This window comes from Brienomyrus brachyistius, chromosome 4, assembly GCF_023856365.1.
Source record: "Brienomyrus brachyistius isolate T26 chromosome 4, BBRACH_0.4, whole genome shotgun sequence".
Taxonomy (NCBI): Eukaryota; Metazoa; Chordata; class Actinopteri; order Osteoglossiformes; family Mormyridae; genus Brienomyrus; species Brienomyrus brachyistius.
In genome coordinates, this window is record NC_064536.1 from 35584100 (window position 1) to 35600447 (window position 16348).

The 16348-nt window shown below is 53.6% G+C and overlaps 3 protein-coding genes across 6 annotated transcripts; 2 read left to right on the forward strand and 1 right to left on the reverse strand.

The window, feature by feature from the left end:
• The first annotated feature begins 194 nt into the window (after positions 1-194).
• On the forward strand, positions 195-6600 carry zfx (zinc finger protein X-linked). Its single transcript, XM_049012111.1, has 8 exons — positions 195-1276; positions 2757-2845; positions 2932-3279; positions 3370-3504; positions 3586-3702; positions 3787-3921; positions 4005-4160; positions 4367-6600. Exons 2-8 carry the CDS (start codon positions 2782-2784, stop codon positions 5524-5526), a joined length of 2115 nt encoding a protein of 704 aa, XP_048868068.1. The 5' UTR covers positions 195-1276; positions 2757-2781; the 3' UTR covers positions 5527-6600.
• A 694-nt stretch (positions 6601-7294) lies between these two features.
• On the reverse strand, positions 7295-9904 carry c8g (complement component 8, gamma polypeptide). Its single transcript, XM_049012130.1, has 7 exons — positions 9606-9904; positions 8954-9099; positions 8764-8834; positions 8393-8494; positions 8083-8184; positions 7851-7886; positions 7295-7475 (listed from the first exon to the last, which is right to left on the reverse strand). Exons 1-6 carry the CDS (start codon positions 9750-9752, stop codon positions 7855-7857), a joined length of 600 nt encoding a protein of 199 aa, XP_048868087.1. The 5' UTR covers positions 9753-9904; the 3' UTR covers positions 7295-7475; positions 7851-7854.
• Positions 9905-10709: 805 nt separating this feature from the next.
• kpna1 (karyopherin alpha 1 (importin alpha 5)) lies at positions 10710-16314 on the forward strand. Of its 4 annotated transcripts, none has more exons than XM_049012116.1 (14): positions 10710-10887; positions 11576-11709; positions 12340-12450; positions 12536-12635; positions 12725-12819; positions 12962-13093; positions 13178-13266; positions 13363-13462; positions 13555-13718; positions 13803-13881; positions 14308-14433; positions 14526-14653; positions 14772-14947; positions 15036-16314. In XM_049012116.1, the coding sequence occupies exons 1-14, from the start codon at positions 10743-10745 to the stop codon at positions 15221-15223; spliced, it is 1767 nt and encodes a 588-aa protein (XP_048868073.1). In that variant the 5' UTR covers positions 10710-10742; the 3' UTR covers positions 15224-16314. The 4 variants fall into 4 exon arrangements, with proteins under 4 accessions (XP_048868073.1, XP_048868074.1, XP_048868077.1 ...); XM_049012117.1 differs by having other exon boundaries at positions 10755-10900; XM_049012120.1 differs by lacking the exon at positions 10710-10887 and adding an exon at positions 10907-11327.
• Positions 16315-16348: the final 34 nt, after the last annotated feature.

Genomic DNA, 16348 nt, shown 5'->3' on the forward strand with positions numbered 1-16348 from the left:
ATAATTTAAGAATGATGTCAGGGGTGTGAGTCAAGGTGATAAGGCCAAACATGAGGCAAGGTGTCAGCACAAAATATAAACAAAATTATTTATCTACCAATCACTGAGCCCTGTAAGTGTCCACCCTCATCTCTGGTGTCAGGCTGGTAGCTGTAACGGTTAGGGTTAGGCTTCAAGGGCGCCTTAGCACAGCGTGCCCTGCGTTTGCTCAGACTGACACCATTCAGGTTCATATGTTAAAATTCGGCACAATTTAGATGTGAGCCACCATCATCAAATTTAAATCAGCAAAATCACTGTGACAAGATATTAACGCGCGGGACCTGATTACAATAACTACATTTTATATTTCAATATTTCCTCACTGTTGGGTATTATGAAGATATCACAGTTTACGTTTAACTAATCGTACAGATTCTGACTTACAAACGGTACGAGGTGAGTGAGTTAACTAGCTACCAGAATAAGATGTTAAAACACAACTAGGAATCAGCAAACCGATTTCGGAAATAATCCATAAATTAGTCCCCATCGTACAGAGAACCTGGCCAGCTGTGGTCAAAACTCATCAGGGAGGAATCTTCAAAAACAGCCGTTCAAGCACGTAAATAAAGAGAAGGGAAGGTGGATTGTTGAGAAAATGCATTTTTAAAGGAGCTGTAATAAGTGTTATGATGAAGAAGCTCTGCACGGGAGCGCGCCTCACGGATCCAGGATGATTAGCGTCATTTTAATGTTAATTATTAAAGTCACAAAAGCGAATCGGTGCCGAAAACACACTTTACACATCAGTCCGGTTTACAGCATTCTCGGGCGAATGATTAAAGCGCGGCTCCTCCCGGGAGATAAGCTAGGGGTCCGCTTCAGCCGCTGTCGTCCCGGTGCGAAATACGCATGCTGCAGAGCCGTCCCGCATCACTGCGACCCGGGCAACCGAATGGCCGCTGCCCCCGTTATGAGTTGCTTCTCCCCGTAAGCGCTCGGACGCTCCCCGGTCCGGCCCAGCCGGTGCCGGCTTGCTCCCCTTCCGCATTTCGCTGCGGCCCCGGGGCTGTGACGTGGCAGGCTGACGGCGGCGAGGCGCCGCGGACCTGGGGGCTGCTGCGCGCTGTGACCGAGTCTGTGGTGCTCGAGGACGCTCGGCCCCTCCCTCCGTTCCTCCAGCGGCCCGCCCCGCTCTCACGGACTCCCGCGTCCAGCTCTGCCGAGACTGGGGGAACCCGCACGGCCTGCGGAAGCGCTACCAGCACCAAGGCCGCCCTTCGCCGCTAAAGGGGTAAGATGGCGCGGCCGGCCCGGCGCTGCGGGACCGCCGGCTCCCTTCGGTGTGCGGGCCGCGGCCGTGCTCGCCGTTTATGGATTTCGGCAGTTCTGAAGAGGCCGTGAGGGACTTTTGGGCAGCGGGCCCGCTTTAGCGCAGCGGATAGGCCGCGCAGAGGCCGCACTTAGGCCCCGGGGGAGCGGCGGAGGGTCGGCCTGGATCAGGTTGGGCATCGCATTGAAGCGAACCGCTCAATTACTGTTTATTCAGCACGGACTACATTTGGTACCGTGCAATGATATTACAATGTACTTTCCGTGTCTGTGGAATAAAAGGGCGACTGCCACAACGTTAATAAACAAAGCGCTTGAAGGCCAAGATGGCGACTGTGTTCACACAGGCACTCCGGAAGTAGGAGGGGGTGCGACGCCATTTTGGGCGCGCGCTCTTGCGAATCAGCTTGGCGCGAGCGCGGTGGGCGGGGGCATGAGTTGCGGGTGTGACGCACTTCCAGCAAACATAACCCTCAAACCTAACCCTAACATCCAAGCACCACCCCCAACCATACGGCACCTAATACGGATCCATCATTAGATGCATGATCAGCATTATATAGCCCGTTGTAAGATGGATTGTGATGAAATGTCTTCCTGGTCAGAAATAAAAACATATGAGTTTATGCTGGTTGCCATGCTAGAGCCCTTTTGTTGTTTGGGAGACAGTATGCCCCCCTGTTGCACCTTTAGCAGTCCTGAAGCTGTATCAGCCATATAACCTAAAGTCGTATTCAATTTGGGTGTGGAGATAATAGTCTCTTGTAGCCATTAATAATGATGAATCATAAGCTATTTCTTTGCAGTTCTTTGTCAGGGTGCAATGAACCACAAAACTCATGATTTGGATTGTATCACAGTTTTGAGTCATGTATCAGATAAGTTTTTGGATCAGCAATAATAGGAGACAAATGCAACTTTGCTTTCCATTTATTACTTAATGAAGCTTAAAGAACATTTAAAGCAGGCCACTTTAACATGCCCCGTTCAAATGAACACATGACTGCTTTGTATGTAACTTTTAACAGGGTAGCAGATTATGCTAAAAATTCCATGGCTAATGTACTGAATCCACAGATTGCATTTTATTGCATTCCCATTTATAACTCTCCCACTATGAGAAATGAATTTCATTCCCTGAATGCATGTCCTTTGTGCACTTCTGTACCCTCAGGATTTAAGGAAGTATTTCTTTAACAAGTAACAGCAGCAGTAAAACTGTATCATAGCATTATGGTTAAACTTTACAATTAATCTGCAATTCACATGTGTGCCAAACTGTACGGATCATGGGTCATGATCTGTTACACCATTCGTGTGAATGTTTACCTTTTCTGTTACAATACCTCACATTTTATTCATTCCTCACGGCACTTCTTACACTGTATATATTAATAATGTATGTACAGCTCTATATGAATAAAATATAAATGTGTCACCAGCGCTGCTGCAAATGGTGACGGGGCGATGGATGAAGTTGGCGGCCTCTCCCTGCACTCACAGGAACCCAAGATCATCTTCCATGGATCAGGTACCCAGCTCCCTTCGCCGGAAACACGCTTGGTGTGTATACCTGGGCTCATCACGGTCCATCACTCATGCGTGTTCCCGCCGCAGGCAACGGGGGGCCTGATGGGGAGGAGATTGTGGTGGAACTGCAGGAGGCCGTGTTCGTGTCCGAGCTGCATGGTGAGCACATGGCCCTCAGGGGCCTGGGGCCCGAGCAACTCGGCTCCTTGGTGATCCAGGACTGCGCCGAGGACACGGTGGCCGAGTACGTACACTGCGCTGAGGATGGGCTTGCACTGGAGGAGGCTGTCGCAGTGGAGACCTGTGTCGTGTCACCCCGGGACCTCGCTGTGGAGGAGGAGCTCCAGGTGGATGTGGTTCCTGAGGAGGTTCCGGAAGCCGACAGCCCAGTTCAGGACAGTCAGGGTGCCTGTGAGGACTACCTAATGATCTCCTGTAAGCACCGGCATGTCCAGTGGCTCCTGAGTGATGACCAAGACGTCCATCTTCGCGGTAACTGAGCTCTCCGTCTGCCCGGTTTCCTAGTGGACGAGGTAGGGAAGATGGTCCAAGATGGCGAGGCTGAGGTGATGGTGGAGGGTGCTGAGGAAGACGGCGACGAGGAGAAAGAGGTCATTAAGGTGTACATCTTCAAGGCTGACTCTGGGGATGCGAACCTAGGTGAGTCAGCCAGGCAGGCAGGGGTGTTTGGACACTTGATCCAGGCCCTTCTGACAGCCCTCATGTGTTCTGTGTCTCAAGGTGGGGCTGTGGACATCACCGAAGGCCAGATGGAGGGGGAGGATGGGGTGGAGTTGCTGGATGGCACTGGGCACTCAATTCAGGAAAAGACAGTATACCTGTCTGTGGAGGATGAGGGTGAGTGATGGCAGCTTGTCTCTGTGCCTCTGTCTGTGCCTCTGTCTGTCCTTCGAACCTTGACTGGTGTGTGTCTCCCTTGAGGTGGGACCAAGGTGACCGATGAGGTGTATATGGAAGTGGTGGTGGGGGGTGAGGATGCCGGTGCCGTCGAGAGGCCGCATGGCAACACTGCTCTCAGCAAGGACTTCATGCCAGTGTCCTGGGCCGCCGCCTACAGTGAGTGTCCCGCTGCATGACCATCTGTGCCATGTCACAGCGCCTCCTGAAGGCCTGCATGTGTACATGCGTGTGCTCGGCAGGGGAGGAGCAGGCAGAGATCCCGGAGGCCCGGAATGGGGCAGCCAGTGCTCTGCTACACGTCGAAGAGTCTGGCGGCGAGTCCAGTGAGCCCAACAGAACCAACAGCCATCGCAGCAAGAGCCACAAGCGAGCCGGGCTGCGGCAGGTCCAGACTGGTGCGTAGACCCACCCGCTGCAGGAGAGACGCCACCGTATAGTGCTAGGGAGACCGGGGGTTTCTGTAAGGTAATGCTTTAGGCTGCACCAGGGTCCTCCTGCGGTGATGTTGCATGGTTACTTTGTCCAGTCATACTGTTGTAGTCACTGACTCACCTTGACTCGCGCCCCTGACTTGTGTATGACCTTCGGCCCAATCCCCCAGCCATCATCATCGGCCCGTGTGGCCAGCCGCTCACCGTCTACCCCTGCAGCCTCTGCGGCAAGAAGTTCAAGTCACGCAGCTTCCTGCGCCGCCATGCCCGCAACCAGCACTCGCAACTGCAGTCACCGGAGCATCACAGGAAATACCGGTGCACTGACTGTGACTTTAGCACCAACAAGAAGGCTGCGCTGCACAGTCACATGGAGGCACACACGCCTGGCACCAAGGCTCCAGCAGCGCTCTACGCACACAAGCTGCAGCGGCGTGGCACAGAGGCCTGGCTGCCGGCGAGCCCCACCCCTAAGATGCATAAATGCAAATTCTGCGACTACGAGACTGCTGAGCAGGGCCTGCTGAACCGCCACTTGCTGGCTGTGCACAGCAAGAGCTTTCCGCACATCTGCGTGGAGTGCGGCAAGGGCTTTCGGCACCCATCAGAGCTGCGGAAACACACGCGCACCCACACAGGTGAGAAGCCCTATGGCTGCCCCTACTGTGGCTACCGTTCCGCCGACTCCTCCAACCTGAAGACGCACGTGCGGAGCCGGCATGGTGGGGAGACAGGCCACCGGTGCGAGCGCTGCGCGCTGGCCTTCCCTGTGCGCGAAGAGCTGCTGCGGCACGCACTTTCGCATGAAGAGCCGCGCACTCACCAGTGCGCCCACTGCCAGCACCGCAGCTCCAACTCCAGTGACCTGAAGCGCCACATCATCTCAGTGCACACCAAGGACTACCCGCACAAGTGCGCCGTCTGCGCCAAGGGCTTCCACCGGCCATCAGAGCTGAAGAAGCATGCAGCGGTGCACCGCACCAAGAAGCCGCACCAGTGCCGGCACTGCAGTTTCTGCACCGCCGATCCCTTTGTGCTCAGCCGCCACATCCTGTCGGCGCACACCAAGGAGGTGCGGCCGCAGCCGTGCAGACCAGCCTCAGGGGCCCAGGGGCCCGGCAGCAGGGCCCCACGGGAGCGGCGGCTCTACCAGTGCCAGTACTGCGACTACAGCACCGGTGACGCCTCGGGCTTCAAGCGGCACGTCATCTCCATCCACACCAAGGAATACCCCCACCGCTGCCAGGCCTGCGGCAAGGGCTTCCGGCGGCCCTCCGAGAAGAACCAGCACATTCTTCGGCACCACAAAGAGCTGGCACCAGTGCCATAACACCTCCCTCCCTTCGAAGGGTGCTAGCCTGCAGAGCGATCGGGGTTCCTCGCTTCAGCCCTGCTGCGCGATGGCAGGGCGTCCTCATTTAAATGAGGTCGAGCGGCACTTCCTGTTTCGCTATGTGCCGCTTCTTTAAATCAAGGGGCAGCTCTGCTCCATGGGTCGTTTGCACTAAGAAGGCGGTGGCTTTTCTGCCTGTCGACCACGAGCCGCCTCTAGGAGTTGCTGCACGACTGCTCAGAAGTGCTCGGATTGCCCCGTTTGCCGCACTTGTGCTCCGTGTTCTGGCTGGACACAGGTGCCCCTGACAGCAGCTTCACTCTCATGCATCACACTGCTCTTCCCGGAGAGCTTTGCAGGAGCACGGCATCTCACAGGACGCGCCAACCTGCCGCCACTCCCTCGGGAGGCTTTTCCCTTCTCCGACCTCAGTCTGGCTGCCGTGTTCTGTTATGAAGCCGATTAGCTCCCTTGGGATGACACAGGCTCCCCCTAGTGACCTATAACAGCCACAACCAGCAGGAGTCTAATTATTTTGGACTGAGAAATTAAGATTTATTTTGGGCCTTTAAACTGTAGAGAAGGTGGTAGGCTTGGGCCAGCAAAATTAGAATTGTATTGTGGGAGACCCCCTCCCCCCCCCGTCAGCAAATTTTATTGCCAAATTTTCTAAATATGGGAATGGTGTTGCTTTTGAAAATACTGTCTAATATGGCAATACAGTGTCTGGACAGTAAGGAAGAATTAGATGTTGCCCAAGCTTGCCTGTCCCTGGCAACTGGAACGCAGAGAAGAATAAACGCAGCCAGAGGGCCAGGGAGGGGGGTGTGACCTGCTGCAGGACAGTTGCTCAGATAGCCGATAAATCGCGTGTTTCCTGCCGCCGAGCTCCCCAACTCATCACTGTGCAACTGTTCATCACGTTGCTCTATGTAACAATGCAGATGATTGTATTGTGCACAGTTCAGTCAGCCTGTGCCCATGCAGCCCTTGGAGGGCCAGCAGGCCAGTGGCTTACTATCCATGATATATTTGTAAAGAAAGATTAAATAAAACGGACTGTTTTCCGTTTCCTTGAGTGTTTCTTTACAGGTAGTTTTGCACCCAGCATTAGCAGACAGCAACTTGAGCTATGACAGCATGGCTTTAGATGTGCTATCGCAGGAGTATTCTCATTGGGTGAATCAACCATCACAAGTATAAGAAAGAATCCTGTTGACTAGCTGGTGGTTGTTTCAGACAGATACAGGAAGTATATAGTTTCTCTGTAGCTATAGGCACTGTTACTCCTGCCTATACCTCTTTTGACCTGTCTCCCTAGGTTTGGACCAAACGTACAGTGAGCACATGGATATTAACCCTGACAGTAATGTTCGTTACCTAATGTTTTGAAGACACACTGCCAGTGATAGTTTTGATTTCCATGGAGACTGGAGTAAAAGGGGGCAATGTAAGAGATGCACAGTGTCGCTGTGCAGTGTAAGAGATGCACAGTGTCGCTGTGCAGTGTAAGAGATGCACAGAGTGCCTGCACACCAACAAGCTGTAGGCAACAGCCCCAGGATGCTGTCACTAGGCAGGGGGATGTACCAGAGGAGCCCAGTGGAGGAGATCCCCCACCCCTGGGCCCAGGCTGCTCCCTTGGCTTGGGTATGGGAACGAGGCTTAGCCACACACACACCTAAAACTGGATTTATAGGTACAACAGCTCACATCTTTGTGAGGGATTGACACAGCCCCCATTGTGTGCCAAATGCCTGAAACATTTTCTTTGAAACAGAGTTTATTACAGATGTAGATCAGCAATGTGTTTACACATGGGCATTAATGAGGTCCCAAGCCGAATGACCAGCAGGGGGAGATGGGGGTGATCCCACAGACAGACAGAGCACTTCATCACTGCCTAGTCGCATGATGGGGTGTCACACAATCCCACCGTCATAGGCCTAGAAAACAAAGATAGGTCAGGGGCCGGATTCCATTAATCTGAAGCTAATCTAGACCTGGACAATGATGCTAAATGGCTATATGCCACCATCAGTTACATCTACACAGTATGACAGAAAGGCAAGTCAAAGGTAAATAATTAATAATACAAATAATAATGATTGAAATGGGAAGTGTGGAGTGGCACATCAGCATGGGGAAGCATAAGTGTGACAGGTGCACCCTGTAGGTTGGGAGGGTCATCACAGCCACAGACAGTAAGGGGAAGTAGTGGTGTGAGGAATGCCCCTGCAGGACCGGAGGGTCATCACATGTGCAGATGGTAAGGCTCAGGCACAGCCGGAGGATCAGGGCACAGACAGTGGCTCACTCACCGTGCTATAGACTCTTCTCGGCCACCTCACAGAAACCTGGTCAGGAAGATAACAGTGAGACAACACTGCAGCCATATATGCTGCTGTTTATCCACTGGATGCAGGCCTACGCTAAGGTCAAAAGTCGCAGTTCTGGGCAGTGATGTGACGTCCGGCGCAGTGTGTCCCTGGTATGTCAAACATGGATATGCAGCGTATTCATACAGGCATTCGATAGATGAGCGTGACCCACCATACTTTGGGAAGGGGTAAACATGGTCGATGGCAATGCCCTGTTTCTCCGCCAGGTCTTCGAACCTGTCCAGCGTGCTGTCAGGCAGCTGGGTGGACCTCCCTATGGGAGACAGAGAAGAAGGATTCATGGTGTGAAGATGGACGAGCTGATTGGCTGAGAAGAGGTCACCCTGAGAGAGTGACACTCAAACCCACAAGAAAGATAGCAAATGGTGTAAGACAGAGTGCACACTGTGCTGTGTGACATTGGCTACAGTGCTTTGGGTTTATGGGATGCAGTGGGCACCTCCTTGACAACGCGTACTCACCGTACAACTTCAAGGTGACCTGGTCATGCTTCCGGTAGTACAGGAGGGCATAGGAGATGTAGTCTGTCTCCGAGACCACAACTTCGATGTTGTCACGGCGATCTGGGGAGAGGGGGGATGACAATGCAGTTTAGGAGTCAGAGGGCATAGCAGCTGGGAGTCTATAGCGAAGGTGGGGCGGGGCTGTACACCTGAGGAGGTGCTCTGCACGGATTCTGAGAGGCCTCTGCCCACAGCACAGGACAATGCCCGTCATCACCCAGACACGGCCTCACAGTTTAACTTCACCACGCTACATGCTAATGAGCAGGATGCAGAGGAAGGGGCTTTCTCTGATTTGCATGATGCCTTCAGGGCAGGGCTCACCAGACCTGCTATTAGGAAACGGCTGCTGCTCTGGGTGGGGATGTACTCCTGTGTGATGTTCCAGCACTGCTGGTTCCTAGAGGACAGAGATGCGGTCAGCTATCTATCTAGCCATGGCTCCACATGGCTTTGTAGTTACTAGAGGGTTTTTGTTCTCAAGGCTCCCCCTAGTGGCACAAGCGGGATTGCACTCACAGCTTCCTTAGGGTGGATGCAATAAGCGGAGAAGTGGGAGAGGTGGGCGCGGTCAGGATCATGGAGGTGCTCTCCAGCTGGAAGTTATTCTCCTGAAGGTAGCAACACTTTGACGCAACACTGTTCAGGAGCCACCTTCCGCTAAACTGCAGAAAATCAGGGATCAAATAAAGAGAAAATAAAATAAATACATTAGAAAATGTCTATGCCAGGAGTAGCAAACCTGATCTATCAGCACCTTCTCAGCAGCAGGGACAGATTACGGACCCGGCCAGTGGGGCCGCTGCCCAGGGGCCCTTGGGGTGCAGGGGGCCCGTGGGGCCCCTAGCCCAAAACAATTTGCAACGCTTATCAACAATGTATTTTCGTTTGTCTATTTTAGAGGGCCTACATTCTTTGATCCTCTGCCTACAAGGGCCCCTGACCCTATAGGGAGGGCGTTTGGCTGCCAAGGGCCCTTGAATTGTGGTGGTTGTGGTGGTGGTGGTGGGGGGGGGGCCCTCGCGAATGTTTTGCCCAGGGGCCCACACAACCCATAATCCATCCCTGCTCAGCAGTAAAACAGTTTTCTGTTAAAACTTCAAGCATTTAAGCACTACGCCTCCTGCTGGCCAGTAATAACACTGTCAGCAGTCAGCGATGCTAAACTTACCCGCTGCAGATCCAGGTTGTGCACAGAAGGGATGTTGCTGAGGAGCTGCTGTGCTGCTGGCCTCTGGCGGCCCCTGGCTCGTGCGCCCCCCACTGGCCCCAGCAGGAAGGCCGTCACCGCAGACACATAGAGCCACGTGGCCTGCATCTCACCCCGGTCTTCCCTGCGATCCCACGTTCGTCTCGTTTCCCTTTTTCCTGTGCCTTCAGCCTTCCGCTCAGCCTCTAGCGTCTTCCTTTCTCACTCTTTTTTCTCTCTGTCTCTCACTCCCGACCCACAGGGCAAATAAAGTGTTGACACACCAGTGCAGACCCCTGACTTGTGATCGCTAGACCGGTTTATCATTAACTCTCAAAGATTACGGGATGTTGCTGGAAACTTGCCGATGCATTGCTCCAGTCACTTCAATTTTATCATTGTGTCAGAGGCATGAATATTGTTATTAATCATTTTAAAAACGATATCAATATTTGCATATTTCTTTTAATAGCAGAATAAAAATCATAGTGTGAGCGGGCCGGCAGAAAATCAGGCGGGCCAGTGCTTTAATAATCCACTTGGCTACAAAGTCACACTACAGACTGAACTCCATTTTTTAAAATCAGTTTTTAAGTGACCCGTGGTATTTCCAAGACTAAATGAACACTGATCTTCACATGCATCTTCACAGCACATTTGCTTAGATTGATCTAAACACGCACGAACACACCTGTCATACATAACCGTTTTATCGTACTTTATTGCTCGCTGTGAACGCTTGAATAGTTGCGTCTGAGTTCTATATTGGGTGGACCCAGGACCACCAGAATCAAGTCATACCGCCGCGGTAGATTTATATTTATAAGTGCAAAAGAGTGCAAAATGGCAGAAAGACTATTCGACAATCACAAGTTCTTGTGATTGTTTGCTTTTTGGAATCCGGTAAAGACAAAAATATAAGACGTTTAATCTCTCCCTAATATTTTATACAGGGTTTCATGATTTCATGATTCTGTTGTGAAGATCGTTCTGATGCACGCACATGGCGCCATCTGCTGGCATTCTTGTGTAAGGCCATACGCTGGCGCTGCAGCTGAACATAGTTTACCGCTCTGCGCTCCAGCACTGCGGGCTGCCCGTTGCGGGCCTTGAAGCACGATGCGCATGCGCTTCATCACCGGCCGGTGGGGAGAGGTGAGGACGCGCTCGATGCGCATGCGCATTGTAATACCGGCTGCTCGGAGCTTGCGGCGGCCTACATCGGAGCAGAACCGGGACATCAAAACGGAGGACGGCTGGACAGGTCAGTCGGGCAGGTCGGTGTCAGGAAGGAGTACCACTTTGGTAAACAATACGAGAGCGGTGGGCGTTCGGTAAACATGTAAGTCAGTCTGTTAGCTGCCTCCGTAAGTGCTAACTGGTGCTAGCACCGTTAGCCTACTAGCACAGGACGGGCGGCCGCTAAATAATGTCCCCACTGCAGCCTCTTACCCGGCGGCTACCCGACTATTTCGGGCACTCGGTACGGCATAAGGCTTCTGCTGCAGTGTGTTTATGTGTCGTAAAGTTTCACATTTCAGTATACTGGTAAAATACGCCGGTACCGCTGGGTTAGATTCGTCTCGGTGGCTTGTGGATGGCCAGCAGGTGGCGTGCCGGTTAAGGACGCGGAGGCCCTCTGAAAGCTGCAGGTCCCCAAGACGGGCTCAAAAGAAGCCGGCCGAACCCGGGACACTCAGACGGGTAAAGAGGACATCCTCCATTTGCATACTTTACGAGCCCGGGTCCTTGGCTTCGTTAAAGATCCCTTAGCGATGATAGTGGTCCGTTAGACAGTCCTGCTAGGCTTTGGAGGGTCGAGGATGAGCCATTAAACCCTGCATCGGAGGAACACAGCCTGTGACGGCTTGAAGCTGTGCGAGTGTAAAGGTGTGTGTGGCTATGGGCCCCTGAGACATATTTCAGTACCCTGAATGTCTCGGTCTCTGCAGTCGGCAGGATGAGCCTGGCAAAGGAGAACGCACGGCTGAAGAGCTACAAGAACAAGTCGCTGAATGCCGACGAAATGAGGAGGAGGAGGGAGGAGGAAGGCCTGCAGCTGCGTAAGCAGAAGAAGGATGAACAGGTGAGGGCCGATTCCGCCTGCCCACCTGTGATTGGATGTGCCGGTCATGTGATTACAGGACCCTGACCTTGCTCCCAGGCAAGAGTTATTTCTTTACATTAGTTATTTGTGTTTCTGTCGTGGTTCAAGATAGGATGAGGAGCTCAGACATTTGGGCAGAGCTCTCAGTAGAGCTGCCTCTCATCTGCATTGAAAGCAGCCAGTTGAGGTAGTGTGAGCATCTATCTAGAATGCCTCTTGATGCTCTGCATTCCTCATAGCCATGTCTTTGACCTCCCTGTGGACCCTGTGACTCAGCATTCCTCATAGCCATGTCTGTGACCTCCATGTGTACCCTGTGACTCTCTGTATTCCTCATAGCCATGTCTGTGATCTCTCTGTGGACCCTGTGGCTCTCTGCATTCCTCCTAGCCATGTGTGTGATCTCTCTGTGGACCCTGTGATTCTCTGCATTCCTCATAGCCCTGTCTGTGATATTCCTGGGGACACTGTGACTCTCTGTGTCCCTCATAGCCCTGTCTGAATTCCCTGTACACACCGTGCACTATGGGTCCTTCACATCCATGCCTGTGTCTTCCCTGTGAACACTGTGACTCTCTGGAGTCTCTCAATCACGTGTCTGTTGTGTAGCTATTCAAAAGGAGGAATGTGGAGGTGGCAGAGGATGGGCCTGCAGATGAGGAGGACATGTCAGACAGCGGATACCTGGAGTCGCAGGCCAACAATGTCGACCTGATTGCGGTGAGAGGGACCAAATATGTCACACGTATGTCAGCTATAAGTAACACAGAATCTGCCTGGCTCACGACGTACCCTCCCTCCACAGACCGGAGTTATCTCAGAAGACATGATCCACATGATTTTCTCCAGTGCTCCAGAGCAGCAGTTGATGGGGACCCAGCGTTTCCGGAAGCTTCTGTCTAAAGGTTGAAGATCGGTCACAAACGCTTGGTGTTACTGTGCATTCATGTGTCAGCTTTGGCTGTGTGTGACCCCAAGGCCTCCTCCCTGACAGAGCCCAACCCCCCCATTGACGAGGTCATCGCCACCCCAGGTGTGGTTGAGCGCTTTGTCGAGTTCCTCAAGAGGAAAGAGAACTGCACATTGCAGGTACTGGCACATCCAGCTGCCTCACTGCCTCCTGCAGGCGTATTAGAGCTATGTTGTAAGGCTTAGTGAGAGAGAGAGACAGGCTGTTGGTACAGACACTCCATGTAGAGCCAGGGTCCATGACCTCTGCTTGGATCCACAGTTTGAGGCGGCATGGGTCCTGACCAACATCGCTTCTGGAACGTCCCACCAGACACGCATGGTGATCCAGGCTGGGGCTGTGCCCGTCTTCATCGAGATGCTCAACTCTGACTTCGAGGACGTGCAGGAGCAGGTGGGGTGGGGGGGTCCTCTCTGTAGAGGCGAGTTTTCTCGCACCCTGTGCTCCCGCTCTAACGCGTGTATGCTTGTTCCGCAGGCGGTCTGGGCCTTGGGGAATATCGCGGGTGACAGCACCGAGTGTAGGGACTATGTGCTGGACTGCAACATCCTGCCCTCCCTCTTACAGTGAGCCACCACCCCCTCCCACCACTGTACTGCATTCCCACCCAGCGCACACATGTGTGTAACACATATAACACGTGTTAATGCCCCCCCCCCCAGACTGCTTTCCAAACAGAATCGGCTGACCATGATGCGGAATGCTGTGTGGGCCCTGTCAAACCTGTGCAGGGGGAAGAACCCACCACCAGACTTCGCCAAGGTGAATGTGGCTGGCCTTAGCGGCGCCTCCTATGAGCGGAGTGGGTGCAGCACAGCTTTGTGACTCCGTGCTCTTTCCCATCCCATCCTCAGGTGTCCCCTTGCCTTGGAGTTCTCTCCTGGCTGCTCTTCGTCAACGACACGGACATCCTGGCTGACGCCTGCTGGGCGCTGTCCTACCTCTCCGACGGGCCCAATGACAAGATCCAGGCAGTTATCGACTCGGGGGTGTGCCGGCGGCTGGTGGAGCTGCTCATGTGAGTGCATCACAGCCTAGTCTGTACATCCGGGGCCTCTGCGTGTTGTGTCAAGCCCCTCAATGCCTCATCCACGGGTTACAGGCACTCGGACTACAAGGTGGTGTCACCGGCGCTGAGAGCTGTGGGGAACATAGTTACCGGAGATGACCTGCAGACTCAGGTATGTGGACAGCCTCGCTTTCCTGTCTGCTGTGGCTCTGCCCCTCTCATTGCCTATCTTGTTTGACCCCTACCCACTCTCAAACTGCCTCCCTTGTTCACCTCTGCCTCTCTCTCCACCTTCCACCTCTCATTCAACTCTACTTTTTTCTCTCTGTCCTCCTCCCCTTGTTTGAGTCCGCCTCTCTTCTCACCTCCCCTATTTCGACTCTGCCTATCCTTCTCCCCTGGTTCGACTCTGCTTCTCTCTGCCCTCCTCCCTTCGTTCCACTCTGCCTCTCTCTACCCTCCTCCCTTCGTTCCACTCTGCCTCTCTCTACCCTCCTCCCTTCGTTCGACTTCACGTCTTCTCTCTCCGCCTCCCTCTTTTGTGGGCCCGCCCCTCTCCTTGCTGTAACTCTGTCCCCTTTTCCTCTCTGACCTGCAGGTGATCCTGAACTGCTCCGCCCTTCAGAGCCTGCATCACCTACTGAGCTGCCCCAAGGAGTCCATCAAGAAGGAGGCGTGCTGGACCATCTCCAATATCACGGCTGGCAACCGAGCTCAGATACAGGTGTCACTCAGTCTGTCTGTACCGCTCTGCACTTGTCTCAAGTTCAGCATGTCAGATTCTCTATAACGTGAATGAATTCCTCCGCCTGCCAGATGGTGATTGACGCCAATTTGCTGCCAGGCCTGATCAGCATCCTCCAAGGGGCGGAGTTTCGCACCAGGAAGGAGGCGGCCTGGGCCATTACCAATGCCACCTCCGGGGGCTCCGCTGAGCAGATCAGGTGCGGCCCAACTGGTATCTAATTGAGATGTAAAGTGGGGTCTGTGATGAGATAGATAAAGGTATGATGTCCCATGAACAATGACCATCCGTTTTATGACCTGTGTTGCCCCCTGCAGGTACCTGGTGGATCTGGGCTGCATCAAGCCACTGTGTGACCTGCTGACTCTCATGGACGCCAAGATCGTGCAGGTGGCACTGAACGGCCTGGAGAACATCCTGCGACTGGGCGAGCAGGAGGCCAAGCGGAACAGCGGAGTCAACCCCTACTGTGGCCTCATTGAGGAGGCCTATGGTACGACATTCCTTCCCAAGCACACCTCCTGGGCCCATAGCGTGTCCCTGGGCCCTTCGTGATGGTGCATGACTTCTGTCCCCTCCAGGTCTGGACAAGATGGAGTTCTTGCAGGGCCATGAGAACCAGGAGATCTACCAGAAGGCCTTCGACCTGATTGAGCGCTATTTCAGCACCGAAGACGAGGACCCTGCACTGGCCCCGTCCGTCGACCGGCAGCAGGAGCAGTTCCTCTTCTCGTCATGCGAGGCCCCCATGGAGGGCTTCCAGCTATGATGTGGGCCTCGCCCACTGTTGCTCTGGCCCCACCCCCAGGGAGGACCGCAGGCACTCCTAGATGAGGGAGACGTCGAATGACGATCATGATTATCAACAAAGCCGTACAGTTGACTCATTGCACGCAGTTTCTGAATGAGAGCCTGTTTCCCATCATCCTCTGCAGCACTCTGAGAACCCCCCTCCCAACCACCACCCCACAGGGCAGCCAGACGCACACACTGGACTGACTGTGACCCCCAACCCCTGACTACTGGTCTGGTTGCCAGATGCTTGGACTAACAAAGGAAAGCACTTATGCCCTGACGTGGCCACTGCGCTCTCCAAAGCGCCTCTTTTTTTTGCGACTGCCTTGGTTGGTGCCCTGTGCCTGGGCTCACCGTGCTGCTCATGCAATAAAGTCGCGGTGTGATTGAACCAGGGGGGCGGCGCCTGTGGGACTGACCAAATGCCACTGGCTCTTTCATTGGACGAGATCACACATTCCTTGTGCAGGAATGTTACCTATTGCCAGGCCCCGCCCCCCTTGTAGGTCTGCCCCCCACAAGACACTTAGGAGCCGATGGGAATTTACCCCCCTCCAACACAGACAGGTGAGCTGGCAGCCTGCTCCTGCCTGTCCAGCGATGGGATGCTCAAGGCGAATCCCGACTCCCATCCATTCCATGACATTAGCACTTTTTCTGGAGGTTTGAGACTGAAGCCGACACGGAGCTGAGTTCTAGGCCTCCGCTGGACTGAAAGCAGCCCACCCCCGCTGCCGCCCCACCCCTGATGCCGGGGTTGGCAGCAGGCACTGTGGGGAGAGCCAGCGAGCCTGCCCTCCCATGACCACAGCGGCTCTCCCACTCTCTCCAAACCCCTGCCCGGATCTGTGAACACCGCAGGTGCCATATTTTCATTTAGTAAAGAACCAACATCCAAATTAAACTTGAAAATACCTAGTTGTTTTGTTAACGTACACCGTAGTTTACCAGCTTAATTTTTTACTTCTAGAACGAATGACTGACCGATTCGCCGTGTTCAATGCCAATGTCGTGCTAAGACTCTGTTTTTGTCTTATGCCATTTGCATAAACGCTGTTTCATGGATCCAGACTTGCTCTTTGACACATGCATGCCTCCC